The sequence below is a fragment of the Patagioenas fasciata genome, chromosome 1, assembly GCF_037038585.1.
Source record: "Patagioenas fasciata isolate bPatFas1 chromosome 1, bPatFas1.hap1, whole genome shotgun sequence".
Taxonomy (NCBI): Eukaryota; Metazoa; Chordata; class Aves; order Columbiformes; family Columbidae; genus Patagioenas; species Patagioenas fasciata.
This window is the reverse complement of record NC_092520.1, coordinates 7,865,107-7,889,747: the sequence shown is the minus strand read 5'-3', so window position 1 is coordinate 7,889,747 and position 24,641 is coordinate 7,865,107. Positions and strand designations below refer to the sequence as shown.

Below are 24,641 nucleotides of genomic sequence, written 5' to 3'. Positions count from 1 at the left end.
TTGAAAGATCAACAAGTCTGATTTTATTATGATATTGTATTCTTATCTGGATGGCACATACTTACAAAGAAACATTTACAATATATTTTCAAGTATTAAGTTATGTCATTTCAAGGCTTCCACTTCAAAAAGCTACATTAATAATACACCATACAGATAGTACAGTTGGTTAGAGTTTCAAATAACTTCCTCTCCTCTATTTGGTTTAAATATGATTCAGTAGGCACTAGAAATGCCTGCAGCCACTTGCTTTCTTGGGACTCAACTCTGTTCTTGTACCAGCATAAATCATTTTGCATGTCAGAAAATCAGCTACTCTCAGACACAGCTCACAGGTAGTTTCATGACTGGAGCGATGTGCAGGTTCACAACAGAGACCAGAACTAGGTCCCTGACCCCTACCATTTAGCAGTGATGCAAAAGGAAAGAATGCATATTTAAGTTAACTTAAACACTTCTACACTGAAGTAACTGTAAAAATGCCATCGTAACATCCCGTACATGCTACATTAGTGGTTAGCTTTTCATCAAGCATGTTAAACTTCAAAATAAAGGATGTTCACGAAGTCTGTGCTAGGTAGACTGAGCCTGGGTTGAATTTAACTCAATTATTTCCATTTTGCGTATCAGTCAGTACAGGTCGGGATGGTTAACTCTGACCCGTGGGGCACTGGTATAACCCGTCGGTTAACGCAGGGTTACCCAACCCAAGACTGAAACTCTGAACAGTCCTGTTGATGCCACCACAGAGGTGTAAGGTAACACAGACCCCACTGAGTCTCTTCTGTGCTGGCAATATACCCTGAACAGCTGGAATTCTGCATACAGTGGAGTAAAACCTGTTTGATAAGACATTGTCTTTTAAAAACATCATCTTGGATGACAGTAAATGATACCAGCATTCAACTTTTTTTTTTTTTTAACCAAAGACAGTAAAAGCCCTGTTACCTCTTTATTCTCATTTCTGATACTACCTTTTAAAATAAAGCAGGAAATGTGGCCAGCAGCTGGTCCCGTCTCTTCTGCCCCAACACAGCTGAATCCACTTTAGCATAAAGAAAAACAAGGATGCTAAATACACATATACTTTTTCACACAGTGATGTTTCACAAAGAATCAAACTCGTCTTACATTGATGAACACTTAATTGGGTCTAGCACCAACAAAACAAATGACTGGAAGAAAACGCTTTCACCTTCTGTTTAGCCTTAAACCCAAAATTTAAGGCTTTAAGAAACAAGACTTCAAAAAACACTAAATAGAATCTTTTTCTAAAGTTACTAAAAGAAACTGTTTTAGGAAAATCTATTCTTTGTGAAACCTCACTTTACATGTTATCATTTTCACAATCCTTCTTCCCCCAACTGACATACATATAAACAACCTAAACGTTATAATACAACTGAAAAAACAACCCACTCATTTTTGTGATAGGGAGAAACACTGCCTAGTACAAGAAAACACACGCTATTGTTTGTCAAACTATTTTTCCTCCTATCTCAGTTAATTATGGAGCATTCTTCAAATCATTAGCCTCAAGATATGTATTTGCTTGTCTCCAAACTGTGCCTAATTATATAAACTCATAGATTTCTGGATACTGTAAGAGGCTAAAATAAGAACTCTACAGTAAAATTAAGCACATGCATTTACATGCAGTATCTTTAGAATTTAAAGCTACTTTGAAGTAACAGGAATTTCAGTGTGCATGGGCATAGTGATTACTTATGGAAAGCTAAAGTAACAAGTTACTTCGATGCACTGCATTCTTCAAACCGCAATTCTCGTTAGAGGTCCATGCAAAAAAAAGTGACTCCTCTGCATTAGGATTCCACTGTACAGATATAACCACTGTTCAGGTTTCATTTAATCAGGCAAAACCCTGCGCCATGAATTAGAGCAAGCTAGAGAAAGACTTTTTAAAGGTACCGTGCATCCCTAACACTAGACAGTATTTTAAACCAACAGGTCACAAATTCTATTTTTTTTTCCCATTTAAAAAGAAATTTACTTACACTTTTGGGACAGTGCCCTATGATAAAAGTCTGTAAATGTCACATTCCACATATTAGCGTATTTTCCCTTTTCAGCTCATCAGATATTTAGTTCAATGGAAAATTCCTATTTCAAATGGCATAAGCATTATTTTTTTAACTTAAAACATAGCTCATGTATTTGCTACTATGAGCATATTAATTTAAAAAAAGGAAAAGGGGAAAACAGCTAATTAGAATGACATGATTGTAATTTTCACTGTTAGTTATCATCCAGAGCTAGAAACATTTTGGCAGAGTAGGCCAAGGACCAGAGAAATCATTTCCTGAACCAGTCATCACAAGAGACTGGCATAAGCAAAGCAAACTGTCTGATACCGCATTATGGGAATATATTGATCCTTACCAGGTTGCGAGGTGGAAAACGACTGTTCTTTAACCCCTACACAACGGAGCCTGGCAGGGCAAGCACCTAAAAGAGAAACTGTCAGAGAGGTTTTAATAGTAATGTATAACTGAGATGCAGTACAATTTCATATGCATGCTTTCTTTTGCCGATCATTACTATTTTTTTTTCTTAAGTCTGTCCAGTGACGATGTCTTAATGAAGTTTTTGATTTGGTTTTCTAAGCAAGCATTTTTCAGCTCCTCAGGATAAGCAGGCTAGACATTATCTGACTCAAGACCGGGTAGTCAGCGTTATCTTTTACTGGCAACTGCAAAGCGGAACCGAGCACACCTTCATGCATCAGGTCGGCATGATCTTTCCACCCAAGCGCTGCAAACGGGCTCTGGCGGCACCTCTGCGTGTACACGCGCGTGTCAGTTTGCACGACAATTATCGCACTGCTGTACGCGGCTCCGCACGACTCTCACACCAAACAGGCTCAGACCGCTACAATCCACACGCCAGGTGTACATGACCTTTAACCAAGGCCACCACCTGGCTCCCAATGTGCCGTTCGACAGATATTTTTTGTCACCCTGGCCACTTAAGCGCCAGGTTCCCCTCCTCTGCATCTCCCCCAATACCACCCCATCACCACTGTATTTTTTTTTAATTATTATTTTTTTCTTTCCTCCGCACCATCGCCTGCTTCCTCCACCACGACGCGAGGCCCCCCCTATAGGGATGAGAACCCCACGAGTACTTGCAGCAGGTACTTGACCCTACATTTTGAAGGAGGCCGCCGCTCGCCGAGCACAGATGGAGCAGAACTCCACCGACACCTGATCCCGGTCCACGTGGAGGCAGATCCCGCCGGGGGACACCCACTCTTCCTCCGGCTCCGCCGCCTCCTCCGGGCCGGCGGGCCGGGCGCTGGGCAAGGCGTAGTCGTGGTCGCTGCTCTCGCCGGCGGGCTGGAGGTGCTGCTGGAGGTGCCGCTGGAGGCGGGGGCCGCCCGTGTCCCTGAAGAGGCTGGTGCTGAGCTGCAGCCCGCCGGCGCGGATCCCGGCCAGGCGGCTGAGGAGCTGGCCCAGGGCGCTCTGGTTCGCCAGCACGGCCCGCAGGTAACTGCTCTCCCGCTCCAGCTCTCGCAAGCGGCGGCTCAGGCCGCGGTTGCGGTCCCGGAGCTGGCGGTTCTCGGCAGCCAGGCCCTGGAGGCGGCTCTCCAGCCCCAGCACGTACTGCTTCTTCTTCAGCCGGTTCAGCCGCGCCGCCGCCGCCGCTTTCAGCCGGCTGCCGGTCCCGCCGCTCCGCCGCCCGGGCGCCGCCGGCCTCTGGCTCTGGCCCGGCGGGGGCAGCGGCTCCGGTTCCCCACAGAAACAGCCGCTCAGTTCCGCGTCCAGGTCCCAGTCCGGCCGGGCCGCCTCCAGCAGGTCTCCCAGCTCCAGCCCCGGGAACCAGTCCTCTTGCTCCCACACCTCCAGCGGGACCCCGGGCGTCTCCGGCTCCTTCTCCTGCCGCCGCGGCTCCAGGGCGCCCGCCTCCCGCCGCGGCGGCTGCTGTTGTTTGGGCCGCGCGAGGCCCGGATCCCCTTCCCCGCAGCCATCCCGCCCTCTCGGGGCCTGCCCCGCGCCGGCCAGCGGCCAGACGGCGCCCGAGGGGCTGGCTCCGCCGGAGGAGGCCGCCAGCAGCTGGGTGAGGCTGTGGCGCATGGCGGCGGCACCGGGCGGGCCGGGACCGGACCGAGCCTGAGGAGAGCCGCGCGAGGCTGCGGCCCGGCGCTCCCGCCGCGGTGCCTGTCGGGAAGCGGCGCCCTCAGAGCGGGGGGAGCGGCAGGGGAGGGGGCGCCGCGCGACTGCGCCCGCGCGCGGGAAAACGGCGGCGGCGGCTGAGGGGAGATTGTGGGGGTGGGCAAGGGGGATGTGCGGGGATGTAACGGGGGCTAAAAGTTGGTGAAGGGTTTGGAGAGGAAGCCGTTTGAGGAGTGGCTGAAGTCACTGGGTTTGTTCAGCCTGGCAAAGAAGAGACTGAGGGGAGAGCTCATGGCGGCTACAGCTTCCTCACAAGGGGAGGAGGAGGGGCAGGGCTGAGCTCTTCGCTCTGGTGACCAGTGACAGAACCCGAGGGAATGGCAGGAAGATGTGCCAGGGGAGGTTTAGGCTGAACATGATGAAAAGGTTCTTCACCTAGAGGGTGCTGGGCACTGGAACAGGCTCCCCAGGGAGGTGTCACGGCCCCAAGCCTGACAGTGTTCAAGACAACACCCTGAGACACATGGTGTGAAATGTGGGGTTGTCCTGTGTAGGGACAGGAGTTGGACTTAATGATCCTTGTGGGATCCAGCTCAGGACATTGTGTGATTTTGTGAGGGTGTGGGGGGTGAGGAGTGTATGTGGGGAGGTGTGTGAGCGGGAGATGAGGTGTTGGGGTCTCTCACCCACAGATGCAGCCAGGGAACAGGGATGCCCCATGAGGCTGGCTGGGGATTTTCCCGCCTGAGGGCAGCAGGGGCTGGGCTGGAAATGCGTGGGGCTGTTCTGTCCCAGTGACTGGGTGACCCCAGCCCAGATTTAGACTGTTTGGGTACCTGGTTTTAGACGGTGGTGTAGTCACCAGAGGAAAATGGGCACTCCTCACTTCCTATGAACTATTAACAATTAGAGCAGCCAACTCGAGTCCTACTGTGTTCCTTCCTCTCAGAACACGGGCCTAGTACATAGCCTGGGTCAGTTGCTGTTGACACTGCAGATGCCTGCATTTAGATTAATTCAACATGCATGCAGGGTGGGCCCGTCAGGGGAAAAAAGGCAGCCGAAAAACAGGAGGCTGTGCTCCATAAAACTGGTGTGGAACAACACTTACAGGAGCCAGGTCAAAGGAAAGGCTGTGGTTTGTCATGCAGGATGGAGTGGAGCAGAACTACTCATCTGGCGCTGTTGGGGTTCAAGAAGAGTCCGGAGTAGTTCAGAAGACAAGTCTATTGATAGTTACTACTTCCTTAGAAACCATGTCAGCTTCGTTAAGTCCTTCAAATGAACTTGTTGCAAGCTGCAGGATCTTCTGACCATTTCTGAGCACGGGGTTTGAGTTACGAAGTTTGAGATGGTGCTGCTGCTTCGTAGACGCTCAGAACTGAGAGCTGCCTGAACAACTGGGCACAGCATTGAGTCACCCCATGATATATACACATGGGAAAGAACCTGGAGAGCTCTCGAGGCAGCTGCCTACAGCCCAGGTGGGGGATGATGCCGTTTGGCCAATCAGGGGGTATTTTGTTGGAGACTTAAAGAGCAGGAGCTGTAATTCAGCAGCCAAAAATCTCCTTTGCTGGGAGAAAGGCAAGAGAGAGGGGGATGCCTCTCTCCCACAGTGCTGACAGGTAAGGGGAAGATTTTTGTCAAAAACTGCCAGACATACACCCTTTTGTTTTGTGCATCACTGCTATTTACAGGAAGCACCTAAAAGCCAGAAAACAAACTGGTGGAACATCTAGAACCTCAACCTGTTTCAGAGATTATTGAAATCACTCAAAAGATCTGTCAATTTATTTGAGCTGGACAGGGACATAACATTAAATAAGACTGAAACAACTGTAGAAACCCACAAGACTACTGGACAACTATACACAATAATTTGTTTGAACACCAGCTCTTGTGTGATATTAGTTTTGACCTGTTAAGCTGCTGAATCATGACTGTTCCTGATACAGACACTGCAAGGTGGGATTTCTTTCTTGGAGCTTTGATGTTACCTCTTAAATGGCCAACCTCTGTTGAACTTCAAGAGAGAATCAAACACAAAAGACTCAGGGTTTGAGCATTTGTCCATCTTGGAAAATAATGTGGTTTTAACTTTAAAAAATTAAAATCTTTGTTACAGCAGAGGTTAGGACCAAATAAATTGAAATTTTATGATTTCCCACCCTAATCTTTCGTATTGCAGGTTTGACTAGTGCAACAATCCCTGTTCAAATTTAGCAGTGTAGGTCTTACATAAAAGTCTGAGAAAGAAAGAGGCTACAGAACAGTCCTTGGAGGAGGATGTTAGCTGGTAACAGCTTCTTTTGTTTTAACCCCAGAACCCGCTGATCAGGGCCGTAAAGAGAGAGAGGGGGTTGGCGCATAGAGGTGCCAAGGAGCCACTGAGCGCCCACAGCCAGAGTGGGGGTGCTTAGAAGCTTCAGGACACCCCAGAGCCAGAGTGGGGGTGCAGAGAACCTTCTGGAATGCCTACATCAGATATGACAAAGCTATATAAACGGGACCCCCGATGAGGCCAGCCGCCAGTTGCGCAGACCTCTTGGAGCGCGGGCCAAAGTCTGCAGCCGAGAGCCCTCCCCCTTAGGCAGGATGGCTGCCTAAGGTAATCTCCTGGGACCGGGATTCCCCCCATCGAGCCATGTGGGTGAGTGATAAAATTTTCTTTAATAATTCCTCGCAGGATTGCGGGTGCTTATTCCGTGCTTAAATATAAGCACGTGTATTTTCTTTAATAATTCCTTGCCAGATTCAGGCAAGTGTATACTTTTCCCAGAGTCAGGGACGGCTCTGGCGTTGTTTTCGGTGAGTCATGTGTATGCACACCGTGGATCTCCATTGTTATCATTTGCTGCACCTTTAATAATTAACTCGACTGATACTCAAACCTCTATTTATGTCACTATTGGAGAGCTAAAATCCCGTCTTCCGACCAGTTAATCTGCTGCACTTTCTTTACTGAATAAAAGTTTGTTTTGGACCCTGTTGTCTGTTGAAACTAAATTCGGGGTGCCTCCGTGACACGGTCTCATGGAGAGGAACAAAACACAGTGGTGTGTTGTGATAGGGGCACCTGCCGAGCCGAGAACAGAAGAGAAAGCTGCAGTTATGCAATAAAATGACAGAGTTTGACGTTCAGCGCTTTTTCTTTAGTCAGTAAACCTGTGCTGTGCTTGCTGTAAGCATCAAACTGCAGCGAGAGCTCATGGTGAGCCCGCTTACTGCTTTCCAGCTATTGTTGGAGCTCTTGGACCTTCGGATCATTGTCCGCTGCTGCTGCCTCTGTCACGAGGCGCTTTCCTGCTTTCTGCTGGCTTTCTGCCGGCTTTCTGCCGTCTCCAGCTTCTTCCACAGCTGCCGAATTTCCCAGTGCTTATCTTGCAGAGCCTTGCCCCTCTCCATGGCCAGGCTTAAGAGTCGCTCTTGTTCGCCCTCTCCAGCTTGGCCTGCAGCTTGCTGCCCCAAGCCCTCTGCTGACTTTATGTCTGTTCAACCCATGCAAGAGTTTGTTGGTGCTTCTCTTGTAGGTTTTGCACCTGTTTTTTTAGGAAATCGACGTCCCAGCCATTAGGCACTTGCTTTCTGGCTCTGAGCTTCCAGCAGCTCCTTTTCTCACTCCTGGGCTCTGCGACTCTCGTAAGCACATTTTTTTCTGTAAGGACTCAACCTGCTGCAAGAGCTTTCTGGGCTGAGCAGCAAGCTGGAGCACTTTGGCTTCCTTCTCCCTCCCAGCGTGGCTGAAAAGCATTTCATTCTCCTGCCGCAGGCGCTTATTCTCCTCTCACAGCTGCATATACGGTTTTCTGTGTTCAGTCTTCAACTGGATCATTTGTTCTTGGTTTTTGGCCAGATCCATGAAGCGCTTCTCCAAATACTGAATCCATTGCGTCTGGCTTTTCATTTTCACAGCATCTTCTGTCCTCGGGTTGTGCAGCTCCACGTTGAGCTGCTCCAGGCCTCTGCAGCATTTGCATGTGTTGTCTGCTTTTTTCTTTGGTATACAGATGAGATAATGCTGCTGTTCCAGGTGTGAATGCAGCAGAGCCCTCTCGCTCTTCTCTTTGGGGCTCTCAGAGAGTTCCTTCAGGCCTTTTGTCAGATCTTCCATGTCTTGGCCCATCTCTGAGTCACTTCTGGGGTTGGCCATCCCCACCTCTCTCTCATCCTGAGCCACGGAGCCCCTGTCTCACGCAAAGATGAGACAAAATTTTACAGTGATTGCTTTTTTAGTGACATTCAGCATAATTAAACAGTACCCAATGGTTACGTGGCCACCACCACTGCCAGAAGCTGCAGGAGTTCTTCTGGAAGTCCAGAGAATGCAAACGCAAAGAATTGTGGCTTAGTATTTATGCAAGCCTATTCATTTGCTGATTAGTAGCTTTGCTAATTATTCTTCTCAAAGCACTGTTGTTGTAGCTACAAGAAGTACTATTATATTTAGGTAAAAAGCTTGCAAGTGATAAAGCTGTAAATAATTCCTTAAGCAATCGTTTTCCTCTGCCTTTATTTTCTCCTACAGATTTGGTATTATAAATGAAATTAAAACATGGAGGGTTACATCAACTTCTAATTGACTTATAAAATTTTAATAGTATATTGTTCCATAAAAATAACTGAATAGCTTTATCCCTTGCTTAGAGATTTATGAATAAAAGATCTATACAATGCTAATAATTACTGAATACCCTGGGATGCAAAGACTTTGTGCCTGGAGAAGTGGTTCATCATTTAAGTTTTGACACTGATTTGCTGCATTATTTTAGGTATGTAGTTTTAAAAGTCTGGTTCCTCATGAGAAAATAAGGGAAATATTTGGATTACATTGGCTCCAGAATGGTTGTTGGTGCTTAGTAATGCAATGTGCCACCAAGACACATGAACAGCCTAAAACTGATCTATGAGTTCTTGATTTAGACACAGATCTGGAACTACGCAGCACATTAAACAGCGTGTTGATAACAGTGTTTTGTGAATTCCTGGGCTTTGACTGGAGATGAAGATAAGATGTGGGAAGGAGCCAGCTTAAAGGAAGGATGAAAAGTAATGTGTCGCCAAAAGAAATTTGTGCCTGTGAAGCATGGAACATTTCAGAGTTGTGCAGCGGTGACCATTAGTTGGGACACTACTGCCATTTTGCAGTTCCTGCTGCTGCACCTTGGATCCTGCCAGAACATTTGGAAAAACGGAGGAGAGGGGGATGGACTGAAAGGTTGAGGCTGTTCAGTGCAAACACAGTGAAGAGCAGGGTTTAATAGGAGGAAAGTGTTTTCTTACCAGGTGTTTTCTTTCCCCTGACCCTTTGTTGTCACTCTTGCTGCAGGGTTTACTGTCTCATGGAGATAAGAAGCTGAATCCAGTCAGCCCAGGGCTCATGTCTTCATCTGGCAGTGTGGCTGAAAGAGCTGGGAGGCTTTTTTAACAAATACACACTGCTGACACTCCAAAAGTGCCCAGATTTGGGAAAGGAAAGAGGATTTCCACAAGTCTGAAGAATGCCTCTGTTTTGGCTTGTGCCAGAGGAGATCCCAAGAGCAGGCTCTGACCTTCTCAGAACATGCTGAAGGTCCACTTACCAAATCTGGGTATTTATTCTTGCTGGATAAAGTTGCCGGTTGTTTAGGGCAAGGGCAGTTAATGAAAATAGGATTGAAAAGGAAAAAATGAATGCAGCTGGGAGGAAAAAGTTGGTGCATGTTTTTTGACTCCACTGGAAAGGGATACAAAGCAAAGTAGAGCAAGTGATGTGGGTGAAGGATACAAAGCAAACAAGGCAAGTACCGGATCTTTCGAAATGGGTAAAATGAGAGGGATGTGAGTTCATAGAATCATAGAATGGAAAAGGATTTCATAGAATAGTTGCCACAGCGGCTCAGGTTTGCAGCCTTCCTTGTAGAAATAGGAGGCAGAAACAGGAATGAGAAGTTGCAGAACACAGAACATGAGAGCTGGAATTTCAGAACACCTGGTTTATTGGAATTGAAAATGGTGTTATTTGGAACACATACAGGCACGTATACACTTACATGTACCCCCAAAAAAACCCAATCTGGGCTAAAGCCAAAGATGAGCAGGTAAAGTGAAAGAGAAAAAAAAGAAGCGGGGAAGCCTTGTGTTTCTCCCCTTCATTTCTCTTTATACATAAAGACATTCTAGGAGCATGGCTGCTTCGTCGTAACAGTGAACCAGAATTAAGAACCAAAGCACAGCTATTAATTTATCAAACTGCCCCTTAGTAACTAACTATGTTTGGTTATAGATGGTTAACTTAGTTACTAAGATGGTTATAGATGACTAAAACCTTTCCTTTTGACTGTGGAGCAAAGAAACTACTTTTCTTGAAACTTTTTGCCCTAATCAGGTTCATACACTTGCATTTCTCTATCAACATATAATCAATCTGGAACATACTACTGTAGAGAGGAATGACTATGAATTTTCTGGAAAGCTGTATTTATTATGTGAACCACATTCAAAGGAATATCAAATACCAATAACTTTTTTAAAAAGTAAATTTTGCATTACTTCAGTTAGATATTTTCAATTCAGAATTCCTGCTGGTTTACATGATTAGATGTAGCCATTACCTTTCAAGCACCTTTTAATAAATCAACACAATATCCTTTAGCAGGAGCTGAAATTGCACTGTTTCTACTCTATAATTAAATCCTACAGCATGCATGGGGTAATCAAAGTATTTTTTCCTTTAATAAAGCAGGTTGGTTTGTCATCTTCCCCTCTGAAGTCCATCCCACCAGGACAGCCTTGACTTTTATTGGGTATGACAACTGTAAAACAGTAAAAAGATCAGCACAGCTGCTAGAGCTCAGCTGAAAAAACTTTAAGTTGAAGATCTATAGCTTGATGCAGACTGCATGGCAGACTAACAATGAGAAAAATAACTTTAAAATATCTGGTGTTAAGTGCTACTATACTTCTCAAAGGCAGTGCTGTGAGTGCCTCTGCTGGCCTATAAATGTGGATGCACAAGCATGACTCCTTTTGTCTGTGGTGGCAACTGTCCTTATAGTTTATTATGGTTTACCTATATTAGTCTCCAGGTATTAAAAAGGTATAAAAATTAGGAAGGAGCACTGAATTTTTGTGCTAAAGGGCCCCTTTTGTTACTTGGCTCAGTTTCTTGGTTAATCTAGATGAGTACATAATACTGCTGTGTCATATTAATCACACTAATTACTTACAAGCGCAGTGCACAAGTAAATGCTCATGTTCAGGTAGCTTTTTGAAATCAAAACTGTGTTTTGATCTGTTTACCGTAGCATTAAGCAGTGTCTCTTGAGATAATGACAAAATGCTGTGTCTGGCTGTAGGGTGGTTCAAGAGCAGTGAGACACAAGATGTTTTACTTGACCTAAAGACAAGGAGATCGATATTGCCACAAACCAAACGTTTTGATGGTAGGTAAGTTTAACTACCAACATTTGATACAGTATAGAACACAGCAGATTAGATGACACTTGCCTGCAAACCCTTTTAGGAGTGGCTATTTAAGAATACTCTGCCATTTAACTACAAATCCCTTTTCTGAAGCGTACTACGCATGTTGTTCCCTAGTCATACAAGAACAACGTTCTGTATGTATCTGGCAAAGCGGAATCTGTACCAGCTGCCAGTCTCATCCAGAACACCCAAAGCAATAAGATACCCTGACTGACAACTCCTTTTGGCTTTTGTAAACTCCACAGACTGCCTGGGTGGTGAGAGAAAAAGCGGGTTCCCCGGCAGGTTGAATAGCACCATCCGTTCTTTTTTCCATTCATAGTGTGTAATAGATATCAAGTAGTATTTAAATTTCTGTACTTAAATGAAGCAACTGAGTTGGAGCTGTGAAGAGCCCCCTTCTCCTCTTCATTCTGCCTGAGGTGCAAGATTTCACCAGCTTTTAGACCTACACAGTCAGAGCAAATACATGTGCATTGATTTTCAGAAATGTTTTCTGTCTGCATTTTGTTATATTGATGACATAAACACCGAATTCCTATTTAGCTTTAATAGACTGCTTTTATTAAAAAAAAGTAATACATTTTGTATTTTATGCATATATCTTCCTGTAGTAGCGTGCATTTCTGCAAGTGCCACATTCCAGTCCTGTTTCCTGTGCTGCAAAGCTAAACCAAGGCCAGAATCCCAGCGTTCTCCTAATGGTGGCGCTGAATCACAGATAAATTACTTTTTGCAGATAAACCAAGCTAATAGATACAGGTGAGTACACTTTACAGAATAAATACCCAACAAACATATTTTCCATCACTAAAATTGGCAGGTTTAGATCCTTTAGAGTAGCATTTGAATTAAAAAAAGTTAAAAGTTTGACCTCTAGGCCTCCAGCATTTAAAAGTAAGGTTTATGTACGAGCAAGACTATTAATGCTTATAAGTAAACTTTTGATAACCCTGATTCTTTATAGTACATTGGAACTAACGGTCCTCTGCCCCTCACAGAATACAACACCAACTGTACCGCTTCTTGAATGCTGCGTTCATCATAGAAGTGACTTTCATATCCTAGAAATGTAGAACTACAGATAAAGGAACTTTCAAAAAATAATCTTCATATTCATCTTCCTCACTGGAGAGATCTGATGTGGCCTAACGAGGATACAGACATGTATCAATGAACATGAACAAAATGCAACCTTATTAAGAACACTTCATGTGCAATCCTAGAAGCATACAGAAAGAGCTGATTTTATTTTTTTCCTGGTAACTTAGATTCTTTAAGGCATCAGCAAGACTTCAGCAACACAAGCATCCAGGTGTCACAGCTACCTCTGCCACTGAGTTCTGTCAGTGCCTCCTTTCTTGAAGTCTCTTTCAAGTGAATAAGAATAAACTAATCCTTAAATTTACATAATAATCTGCAGGCAGAAGTCTAATTTGAAATACAAAGTGAAATACAAAGTGACACTTGACAGCACAAAACCAGAACAGCAATGGAGCAGAACATACAAAAAGCTACTGTGTTCCTCTTCCAAGTTTCACCCCCACACCTTTAATTTCATTCCCAAGGTTTCTTTTTGACACTAGCAATTAAAAAGCCACCTTATTTTGTCAATTTTGCAACCATTAGCATCCTGAGAGGTAGTGTGTCTTCTATCCATGTGTTTGGTGAGTTCATCATCTTCTCCCAAAGGCCAGTTTCATCAGAAGTAGAATCCATCCAGTCTACTGTAGTTCCATAGCTTTTACCTAGAAAAATGTCAGTTTTAAGAGAAACATCAATCACTTGATATGCTGCAGAGTTGAGAGCAGACAACCACATTTGCCTGTCTTTTAAACCAGCTTCACCTCCTCATCAGGTGGCTGACCTAATGCTTTGAAGATCCAGTTCTACATTTTTACACTTGAACAATTCAGTCAAATACAGTTATGGACAGTTTCACATGGAAGCTTTGTCATCTTTCTCCACGCTTTTTCCCTTGTTATCCTTTCTGTCACAGTCCCAAGAAGAAAGATGTACAGCTGATTAACATACAAGAGGGTTTAAGACTAAAACAGGACACTGAATTTGTACTGAAATACAGCTTTGGGTACTCTAAAATTCAAACTGATATTTACTATCCTAATTTGTATTTTAAATTATTTTGGTGAACCGTGCAACAAGTTATTTGGAAAAAGTAATGTTTTCCTTGTATTTGCTTGAAAATACTCCAAACACATCTTCCAGGGATGGAGTCACCATCCCTGGAGTCACCATCCCTGGAGGTGTTTAAGAGGTGTTTAGATGAGGTTCTTAAGGACATGGTTTAGTGCTGGAGTTAGCTTAGGTTATGGTTGGACTTGATCCTGAAGGTCTCTACCAACTGAAATGATTCTATGATTCCCCTCAGAGCAGAAAGGACAATGAAAGGGACAAATATAATGATAAGGAAAACATACAGTTCTATCTGTACATCTTATATTGCCTTTACGCTAATAACTTGTTTGCGTTTTTAAGTTTTCCTATCCAATGCCTTCAAATCTTATCATGTGTTCCTGATCTATCCTTTTATCTCCACCCAATACCATTTTTACACCACGTACCTAGTTTTTGCATGTGCGAGTTTGTAAGATGTTACCAAGATTTTGGGTGCAGAAATAGCATATTCTTGTACTTGAAATGGTAGCAGATACAATGTATGGGTAGACAAGGGTTTATTTCCAATATTTCGCCTTGTCAGTGATCCTAACACACATAACACTACTGTTATTTATGTGGCAGGATCTGTGCTGAAGAATAGGTAAGTTACTGAATAAAACTCTTCAGTAAATGAATAACTGAAAGGCTGTTCAGTGATCTTTACAGAAAGAGAAGAAATGAAAAGGAAGAGAGAGGAGGGAAAGGAAAGACTGTATTTTGTAAATTAAGGATTAGTGTGTTAATTGTCCAGTACCTGTTCCAAGGCCTATCCTGAGACCTCCCAGAAAGTGGTTGGCCAGTTTGTTGTGGTCCCAAACTGTGAGTTCTACGCAGGCTTCTCTCAGATCTTCTGGTCTAAAGCCATCGTAGACCATGGTGTGGTTGAATACCGGGTTTGTGGTTTTTGCCACTGTTCTTGTTTTTTGGCGACTTTTTCTGCTCGTATCTGGAAGAATGGTACTTCGGAAAGAGAAAGCCGTGTCAGTTTGCACTAGCACAGCGTCACCCGCATTAAACATACTGAATAGAAAAAAAACTACTGATTACACCATCTTTTCAATGTTAGAACATGACTGAAGATGCTTTAGCATCATAGAGACGAAGTCAAACGTCATATTCTCAGTCCCAAGAAATACTGGCAACGTGCACCCACCCTTGTGCTTCAGAGGATGGAAGGGAAGGGGAGGTCAGGTGGGGACGAGACACAAAAGAGTTTATTTGCTGTATTGTCACTAATGACGCTGAAACCTTTTTGTTGCTGCCAGAGATTTCCCAACCATCTTGTTATTCTCGTCTCTTTACATTTTTAGTCTTTTTGTGGAAAGGAAGAAGGAAGAAATACAACTATTCTTCTCACTTCTGTCTCTTCCCACGATTTGCTAAGCTAAACCAAGCTCTTGCAGCCAGTAGCATTTTAAGGCCACTGCATGTGATGACTTCAACCACAGTTCTTACCACTTAACAAAAGAGTTGAGCCTGTTGCCTCTCAGGAGGGGAAGGTCACGGCATTCCTTTACCCAGATGTGGACCTCACCAGTAGATGGAGCCTTCTTTCCTGTAAAAATAAATGAAACAATACCTCTAATTGAGCCTTGTAGATCTCTCCCAAAGGTAATTTCTATGATGCAGCAGTTCTTGCCCATTTCCAGAGGTGATACTCAGCCTAGACTCTCATTATCTCACATCTTGAGTCGACATCCCTCTTGATGCTGAAATTTTTATCCTATCAAAGTACCGCAAGATCACATCATGTCTGGAGTCCTACAGTGACCTTTGTTTCTGCTATAACTAAACAAATAGGTGCTACTGGTCTTCTCTTTCCAAGCCTCCTAGATAAAGAGATCAACTTCTCCTCAGTCTATGTGATGTTTGCATTTATTGCCACTTGTACCTTCAAATAAGCTCTTTTGTCCTCTTAATATGTTTGATTCTTATTGACTGACTGGATTGAAGACCTGACCTGTCTTCACCGTCAGAGCAGCCAGTTATCAGTTGCCAGACAAGATTAAACCAACAGATCACACTGCTATAAATTGATGCATTCAAAATACTTATTGCTATTTTCTACTCTGCTTGAATTTAGTGTGCTAACATTGTCTATTTAGCATATCACAGTACCTCCCTGATGATTTATAATCCCTAAAAATGTTAGTGAGAAAACAGAATTTTGTTACACATGCAGACTGCATTACAAATCCAAGATTATAACAATGAGGTCATTTCTTCTGCAGTAACATTAAAAACAACAAGAGATCCTAAAATAAACAAAAAAGCAAACCAAAGCAAAGCAGCAATGCATACCTCCAACAGGGTGTGGGACATACTGGAGAGCAAGTTTCATTATCCCTCTGTTTTCTAGTTCAGGAGCCATTGTTGAAGTCTAAAATTTAAGAAGGGAAAAAAAAAACAAACTCAAACCTTGCAGTTCATGCACAGAGTTTTACAATGCAAAGTTTTCCACTTCTGCATGAAGCAACTTTCTTTTCTTGTTTCCTTATCCATTAGTCTTCCCTCACTTTACAGGGCATGAGAGATTTTAGGGCAAGTTTAACCACTTGACGGCACCTCAGATATAAAGCTCTTCCAGAAGCAGAAAATAAGACCCAGGAGAGGCTAAAATGCTTTGAGGGGGGATCTTTTCCACTTACTTAAAACTAGAACACAGGCTCTTTCAAACAAGAAACTTACTCTTTGCGCAACAGAAATAATAAACTCTAATAAACTCTTTTCTGGTGGAATGTTTTGATCAAAAATCAGCCTCAACAAGATTTCGTCTTGCAAAAAGGCACAAGAATATTTCACTTCTTCATAGAGAGTCATGGTCAATCTATAGATGGAACCTGCCACCTGTTTACATTTGGTTGCATTTATCTATGCAGAGCAGTTTTTAAATCAGTTGAATTATCCTGCCATGGTGTTCTGGTTTTGTTTTAGAAATTATAAAACTTTGGAATGAGCTCATTTTGGAATGAACTAGATTTTTGGTTGAAGCCCATTAACAAGAGGCATCCAAACACCGAAGTCATCTTTACATCTGATATTAAAATGTTGCTGCACTTACTCCATATTCTCAGTAGGTTTACATCATATTGAGGGAACAATTGCCTTCAGGTATCTGCTGCAGCAAGATGACGTGAGTGAAAAAATACCTTGAAACTCCTACTCTTTGGACTATGAGCAAGTTTTCCCTACTACAACAGCAAGCTACTTACTAGACTAATGGAAGCCTCAGAACTGTTTGTTCCATTTACCACTAAAGAGGTATTTATGATTATAACCAACACAAAAACCACAGAACGCACAAGACTAGGCCTAAGTAAATGACTTGCATTTACACTTACACAGCGGAAAATACAAACCAGCTAATCCACCCTTGGCAACTTACCCTTGGCTTGAGTGGAAACCAGTTGATCTGCTTGTTGGAATTATCACTCCAGTCCCAGGTTCCTAAATCCAGCTCCACTTCACCAAGGAAGCTGTTCCTCCCAAAGGTGTCGTTGTGCCAGACAGAGATATTAAGGCTTTGGTTCTTTAGGAGACTCTTCTCAATTTTATACTGCCAGGAAGAAGAAATGAGGTGAAAAAAAAAAAGTTAAAACAACCCTAAAAGTTATGGTTCCTTATACTTCATGTATGCAGTATTTCACGTCTGGAAATAGTTTGATAAATACCCGCAGTATTTCATTATAGACTGGATTAAAAGTTTTCTTTTTCACAGAGGTCTTCCGTTTGCCCAGCTTGTATTTCTCTGGAAGCAGGTAGGTCTTTACATACCTAAAATTTAAACAGGCTGGTGAGAAGAGCAAGGAAAACACTCCTTCCACCTTCCCTTACAAAATACACAAGTAGTTGCTTATAGAATAAAAGAAATCCACTTAACTGGCCATTATGTTTTTCAGCTCGTTATATTTAAGAACAGTAATGGTAAAGTATAATAATAGTTCCCAAAGTGGAACATGAACCTCCTACTGGGGTGAAATCTGTCAAAGTGTCTCCTCAACACATACAAATACAGAATATTTAACTATAGTATGCCTAGATATCATATTTATAGGCTCTAATCCTATTGAAACCTTATCAAAGCAGGATTTATCATCTCGAAAGTTGAATTTTAAAAGAGAATTTAATATTCTTAAAAGCTTGAGCCTCCCATGTTAATATACATAGCAATTTACAGTGGCAATTCTACATCCAGTTCAGCGTGGAAAACCACGTAAAGCATGTTATAGCCTCTTCATTTATTTATTGGGTTGTTTACTCCAACAGGTTATAGAGATTGGAAAAAACCGTCAGTTTTCATTTTCACATTAAAAGAAAAACTTCCATTAGGAAATAAATATATTCTCTGTACTTACGGGTCTGAACGCTGTCGCTTTACATCTGCCACTGCCAAGTCTCTACATTGGCAAATCAAAACATGGAGCTCGTTCAGCTGTTCTACATAATCAATAGCAAACTGAATGTTCCCCTTCACATCGACATTGCCAAAGTCTGCGCTATAGATGCTCATTAGGCTTCCGCTCACCTGTATCACACAGTAAGAGAAAAATTGGTGTGATTTTTGCATTTCACCAGATTAGGTTAAAAGTTCTGTTTAGAATTCAGACAATTAAAATCAGCTGTGTCTTTTTAGATGTAATGTCCATTGCATTTCGTTATTATTAAACAATGTTCCCAGCAAGCAGATTAACAAGATAAAGCTATTCATAAATCAAAGGTCTTAGGCCAAGTTTTCTACAAAAAACTGGAATGTTTTTATTGCATTGAGGTGAAAGAAATGAAATGACAGGATGCTGTAGATCCGGATATTGCCTGTAATCAGATCTTTGAAATTCTATATCTCTTCAGCTGACCTTCCTTGAAGAAAGCAGTGCCTAAGAGTTCAGGAGAACAGGCCTTCTGAAAATACCAACAAAAAATCAGTGATAAAGCCTGTGGTTGAATTAGGTGCCTAAACACAACATACTTGAAAATCAAACCCTTTGCAGGTAGAAAGAGAAGGATGTACACGTTTTTTTAAATCTCAATACCTTTCCCAAAAATTCTCCTCTTCCCAATAAGTCTGCATAAATTAATGACTCTTGGTTAGCTAGTTAACTGACTTAATTATGCACCTCACATACAGAATCACAGAATCGACTGGGTTGGAAAAGACCTCAGAGATCATCAAGTCCAACCCTTGGTCCAACTCCAGTCCATTGACTCGATCATGGCACTGAGAGCCATGTCCAATCTCAGTTTAAAAACCTCCAGGGACGGCGAGCGGCAAGTCCAGCACCTCCCTGGGCAGCCAATTCCAATGCCTGACCACTCTCTCTGCAAAGAATACAAATACAAATATTGTCTCTTTCTTTCACTTATTTCTCCCCTACCCCCCTTCTCCTTTTCTATTTGTTCTATATAAATCAATCCCTACTTTCAGCTACAAATCTGAGCTCCTAGGGTAAAAAAACATCTCTTTGTTCAGTGTTTGTAGAGAATGCTGCGCAGTGGAGTCCTGAACAGGCTCCAATATATTCTTAGAAAATGAGAAAAGTAAAGCCAATTTTATTTGATTTTTTTTTTTTATTAGGCAATTCCATGCAAAGGTTCACATAACAGAAGAGGGAAAGGAGGAGACAGAGATGCCAAGGGAGGAAAGACAAGATGTATATTGAAACAATACTGAAGAGATTAGCAAGAGCAAAGTGCCATTAAAACAAGGCTTTGGTTTACATACAGAGGACAAGGAGGCCATGCCAGAAGAGCCGCTAAGATTGGTTAGAGAGCTGGGACTCTTCTTGATCCTGCGGAGGGAAGAACTGCTTTCTGATGCTGTATCTGTCTCTCTGTCATCGCTCTACAAAAACATCACAGAAAATGTCTGCGTAGGTTCTTTACAGTCACAAGGAACATTAAAAAACAACAAACAGAATTTTAATGCAGATTTGGACTCAGTGAATACCTGAATTTAAATCCCCTTGTAGTACAATATGAGTAATTAATATTTCTTAAATTAGGCCATGAACTTAAAAAAAAAAAAGTTGTAAGGGATTTTTTCTGATAGAAAGCCTAGACTGAAATTTTTTTAAAACAGCAATGCAAGCAGTTTGGTTTTGTTTGGTTTTAAATCTCAGATAGCAACAAAAAAGTACAAAGTTAGCTTTACTAGGGCAATTAAACTCAACTTCTCTACTTCACTCTCTCCTGCGTAAGCTTACACAAGTGATAGTGGTGAGGTGTTTTACCAGTCCCTTTCTGTCACATAGCAAATACCATCAATTCTGTAGCCTCTGTCTTGAAGGCAATTAGCTGGATGGTAACATGCCCAGCAGAACAGCACTGGATGAGGTAAATGACTTTTGCAAAATGCCTTTCTTGCAAGAGCAAAAGTAGTTTTGGTTTACTTGGTCATTATCAGGTTATGTGCTTACAGCCCCATTCTGTCCCCCCTGTACTAAAGAATCAATGCTTTATTTCCCACATGTGCTTTGGCATCTTCTGCAAAGCTGTCAGAGAAACCATCACCTCCCTGGTGTGTTCCACCGCGAACAATTCACACAGCTTCCCCCTTCCTTTCTACAGTTTTGAACTGCTGTCAGAGATCTGCTATAACAGACGCAAAACCAGTAAACAGCAATTTCTACACACATTTAGAAAATATTTATAGAAATAAATATTGAGCATATAAGCATTTTGAAGAAGTCTTTATAGAGATCTATTGATTGTAGCTTCTCTGGCCATGTCTGCACCACCAGGATTGTTCTCCAGTTCAGAAGCCAAAGGCAGGGGCTGACTAACGTCCACCCTACCTGGAGCAAGGCTCCTCGAAAGAAAAACTGGTTTGGGAGAGAGATATTTGGGACTGTGCACAAATAAATCTAGGGAGTGAAGTAGCCGTTAAGTAGTGTGATAATCAGTTCTGCTACATGGACTCTTTGAAAGACAGGAATATCCCCAGTCCTCTTGTAGAGGAAGGAGATAAAGCTCCCTAAGACCATTTTTGCTGCTCTCCACATAACATGTCAGCAGGAGAGACATAGGATTGAATCCAGTTCTGCTTTCAACCCTCTCCTTAATCTACTCAAGGAGAACAGTCAGAACTCTTCTTGGGAAGGTTTGTGGAATGTCTGGAAGTTGAGAGACAAGGATTAAGCAGAGAGGTGCCTCCAGAACACACTACATGTGTTGGTTTGGTTTTTGTGGGGTTTCATTTGTTTGTTTTTTGAAGTTAATTCCAAATGTTAAATAAGAATACTGTTACTATTCACAAGTAAAGAACCCTACATTTTTTAGCCTGTTATCTCTTTTAAGCAGAAGGAAAAGACACAGATACTCTAAGATATAGATTTCTTTGTATTTCTTCTTTAATTATAAAGTATGTTATTATCAGAATTCATTATTTTAAAAACAATTCCAGCACTGAGCTAACACATAGAAACGAGTGTTAATACCACCATGACTACATAGTGTCTACAATGCTTATTTCTAGCCTGTTATTTCTACCAGATTTATGTTATCCGTCTGTTTATTTTGTGCTTTGTATTGGCCAGATGGTACGTCAGTGATGAAAAACTCCAGGGCAGAACCAGCACATGATATACATACATACTGGTTTTATAGATACACATTCTGTGAGCTTGATAACTCAAGGCAGTATTGAACTAACCATAATTTTAAATATAAATTTGTAGGGGGAGAATGAACAGATTTAGGTGCTGACAATTTCTTAGAACATAAATATGAACCATCCCTAAACACTTTCTACCGTGACCGGACTGATCACATATAGTCCTTTGGCTTTCAAGCGTTTGTCAGACTGTTTCATTCAGAACCCCCAGGAATAAGCTTTTAAATTGGCTGAAGATAAAAAATGACCTGTTAGTTTAAGGACAGAGATTGCCTTTGGGAATAATGGCAAGCATTCACCGTGCTTCCATCTCCTAGATAAAACACGTTCTGTATGTTGAGCTGTACAGTAAGAATAAACCTCTAGTTACTGGCCTAATGCTTTTGAAAGGTTAATTAGCCACAGGTTTGGGATCATCTGCTGATTGCTACAGCACAAGCTCAGCTCTATGCCATGGTCTGATAGTGAACTGACTTGGCAGACCATGGAAAACACTACTGGACAAATGCAAAATCAAAAGTAATCAAAAGTTTTAGTTACAATATTTCAGAGATGGGACTTGCCTCTTCCTGTAGGAACGATGGTACCGACTTGCTCAGTCCTTTGAGTTTTTCAGGGTTGGAAAACAGCTTCTTGGGCTGCGAAGGCACTGTGGAAACTGAAGAGCAGCAATTCAAAAGGTTTCAAAAATAAGTTTGCACATCGAAACAATGAGATTCCATAGAGGACGTGGTTAGAAACAAATAGCTTCAGATGAAACACATGCACATGCACAACCAGTTTACAACTTGGATGCAAGATTCCCCTTTCTCTCCCCCTCAAGGGCTCAGAAAAGTTTTCATTTCATCATGATCTACTTTGACATCTCCTATAATGCCAACCAAAGAACTTTGCCTGGCCAGAGCAGAAACATTTACATTGCTTGACAAGATGTACAAGCCTGGGTGCTGCAAGCAAATTCTGATCAAATGTGATAAAGAAAACATCTTCAGTTTACCATTCAGATTTTCTTCCTAGAACAAGGATAAATCAACCCACGCACTAACCATATCGTCACTGACATTAGAGTTCTTAGTAAGTCATTTGAGTTCTTGATAAGAAGCCAAGCTCTGTTATTTTATTTACTCAAATTAATGACAATAAGAACATTTGTGTAAATCAAGCAATTTTTAGACATGAACAAGGAAGTTCCAAGTATTCCTAGTTATTTCTAAGATTCATATCTCATTAATGATGCAGTTTTTTGCAGCACATCTCTAACTTCTGTAAAGCTCCATTGAACTTCACTTCCATGTTCTTTCACCGCACAAAACTTAATTGCACAAGCTAGCCTTGCAAAATCCAGTTTGTGGTAAGCCCTCAGTTCTCAGAATTTTCCATTCTCTAACCCCACTTATATTTAATAATGCACTAAAGCTCTGTATCTTTGGATTGGATACACACCATGGAATACACCAACGCTGAATATCGTATGACAGAGAATTGTTTAGCAGCAAACAGGCGGAGGGGCACATATCTACTGCATAAAAAGAAACACTGCGCACAAGATGGGATTGTTTACAAGATGCGAGTTCAGCTTTTGCTGTTGAAGCTCAAAAAGTTCTCAACATACCAGTTATTGTCAGTATGCAGGTAGATGCAGTTTCCTCACTGAGCAAATATCTAGTCCAGATGTATCACTTGTTAGTTGTTAAATAAAGAAGGGGTTTTAATGTATTAGTTTAAGTATCAGTGGAGAAGACTCTCCATGGTCTGCTGGAAGAATCCTGTTACTCACTTCCTGCTGCATTTTTACTCCTCTCTTGATGCTGATCAGGTTTCGGACCTGCTCAGTATTGACAAGAGTCATTCAGTAGCACAAACAGCTTTGCAATGTTATAATTAGCACTAATATATGTTATATGTGGGAAGTTTTTGACTTCCCCAGGCCCCATATGTTTTTATGTTCTGCATCACTGCCCTCCTTTGAGGAACTGGATCATAACAAAGGTAACATGAGTATACAAGCTAAGCAAAGCAAAAATCATGAATAGTATTTTCAAGAGAACTTGCCTTATTGTGTCTGTACAGCTATCAGTTTGACTCTTTGGCATTTCTCTGAACTTCACTGTTAATAAATGTAACTCAAAAAAACACCACCCTTTTCAGCTAAGTGTCTACACATTCCATATCTAAAATATATCACGCTTTCAGAGGTCTCCATTTGAAAGCAAAGGACACTGCGTGCATCCTATTACACTACGATCATCCTATTTATACTATAGGCCACTAGCATGCAAAATGCTTTTAAGCACCTAAAACATGACAATAAATGCAACTGTGGACAGTTATTTTTAAAAACTGCAGTGCCTCAATGCAGTGAAGAAAGAATTCTGTGTTATATTCCACCATATTCAATGTTATTTGATGGTTTTCTCTTGTGTTCATCTTGACGCATTCTTGGAGCAGGTATGCTTTTATTTTGCTTAGATTTGGGATTTCTAAAGACGCAGAGAAAAATTTAACAGTAAGGCACGTGTAATGCACTAATGGATTGATGATATATCAGCAGTAGCTGATCTAGCAGTTCATCTGTTGCTTGGAGCAATTCTGCTTTGCTGAGTGGAGACAGGGCTTGTAAGAGTTGTCCCTTTTCAACTGGTGTATTCTGAACAGTGTTTTGCATGAGCAAAAGTCATCTTGCATCTTATAATGAAACAGATGAACAAATAAATTCACTATCTCCTTAGGCCAACTCTTTCAACTGAGCTAATGTTCAAAGCTCTCAGTTATTTCAGTAACTGTTTCACAGGCTGAAGGACCAAAAGCCAAAATAACACACTGGTAGGTGGCACAGAAATGGCAGGACATAACATCATAACATAAATACATTCCTTAAGAATAAAACAACACAACAAAATTCTGCAAAAGCATTTCAGTGATGCTGAAATTAATCAAGTCTAAAAGCACAATATAATTCTTGGTTTCAATATTCCTTCGTGAGCAGACAGAGACTATTGAAAAAAACAATGAGCTTCCATGCAGACACAAAAGATATTTACCATCTTCAGCACTAAGAGCTAATTCTTCCTTTGGATTATTTACTTTTCCTTTATCTGTGCAGGAAAAAAGTAACACACAATTAGAAATGTAGCTGTTTGGTACAATAAAACGGATGGCGGGGTAATCACAGAATTAAGAGTAACGAGGACAAAAAACCCCAAACAAACCAGCAGAGCCACGGAAATGGTTAAATTCAAGAGCTGCTTTGTACT

General features: G+C 42.1%; 4 protein-coding genes across 16 annotated transcripts in view; 1 reads left to right on the top strand and 3 right to left on the bottom strand.

The window, feature by feature from the left end:
• Nucleotides 1-4,191, bottom strand: CREBZF (CREB/ATF bZIP transcription factor). Its single transcript, XM_065832979.2, has 3 exons — nucleotides 3,169-4,191; nucleotides 2,401-2,478; nucleotides 1-1,045 (listed from the first exon to the last, which is right to left on the bottom strand). The coding sequence occupies exons 1-2, from the start codon at nucleotides 4,092-4,094 to the stop codon at nucleotides 2,430-2,432; spliced, it is 975 nt and encodes a 324-aa protein (XP_065689051.2). The 5' UTR covers nucleotides 4,095-4,191; the 3' UTR covers nucleotides 1-1,045; nucleotides 2,401-2,429.
• A 134-nt stretch (nucleotides 4,192-4,325) lies between these two features.
• The window catches only part of CCDC83 (coiled-coil domain containing 83), a 95,601-nt gene continuing 75,285 nt past the window's right edge, over nucleotides 4,326-24,641 (top strand). For all 3 annotated transcript variants that reach the window (XM_071800292.1, XM_071800147.1, XM_071800218.1), the window contains exon 1: nucleotides 4,326-6,786. The gene's annotated coding sequence lies outside the window, so the exon portion shown is untranslated. The remainder of the gene's footprint in view (nucleotides 6,787-24,641) is intronic.
• On the bottom strand, nucleotides 7,246-11,900 carry CCDC89 (coiled-coil domain containing 89). Its single transcript, XM_071803627.1, is given in 6 exon segments — nucleotides 7,246-7,464; nucleotides 7,467-7,561; nucleotides 7,564-7,708; nucleotides 7,710-7,793; nucleotides 7,795-8,320; nucleotides 11,764-11,900. Coding segments are annotated over 6 exon segments (1,206 nt in total).
• The window catches only part of SYTL2 (synaptotagmin like 2), a 62,235-nt gene continuing 49,735 nt past the window's right edge, over nucleotides 12,142-24,641 (bottom strand). For 7 of the 11 annotated variants that reach the window (XM_065832990.2, XM_071798543.1, XM_065833037.2 and 4 more), the window contains 11 exons: nucleotides 24,429-24,482; nucleotides 23,165-23,212; nucleotides 21,951-22,045; nucleotides 19,498-19,617; nucleotides 18,134-18,303; nucleotides 17,450-17,552; nucleotides 17,164-17,334; nucleotides 16,080-16,158; nucleotides 15,234-15,333; nucleotides 14,533-14,738; nucleotides 12,142-13,348 (listed from right to left, as the gene is read on the bottom strand). In XM_065832990.2, the coding sequence (XP_065689062.2) occupies nucleotides 13,203-13,348; nucleotides 14,533-14,738; nucleotides 15,234-15,333; nucleotides 16,080-16,158; nucleotides 17,164-17,334; nucleotides 17,450-17,552; nucleotides 18,134-18,303; nucleotides 19,498-19,617; nucleotides 21,951-22,045; nucleotides 23,165-23,212; nucleotides 24,429-24,482 (1,292 nt within the window). In that variant the 3' untranslated portion in view covers nucleotides 12,142-13,202. Of the gene's footprint in view, nucleotides 13,349-14,532; nucleotides 14,739-15,233; nucleotides 15,334-16,079; nucleotides 16,159-17,163; nucleotides 17,335-17,449; nucleotides 17,553-18,133; nucleotides 18,304-19,279; nucleotides 19,618-21,950; nucleotides 22,046-23,164; nucleotides 23,213-24,428; nucleotides 24,483-24,641 lie in introns of those variants that run through there. The other 4 variants (XM_065833031.2, XM_065833047.2, XM_065833022.2 and 1 more) reach the window with 3 other exon arrangements.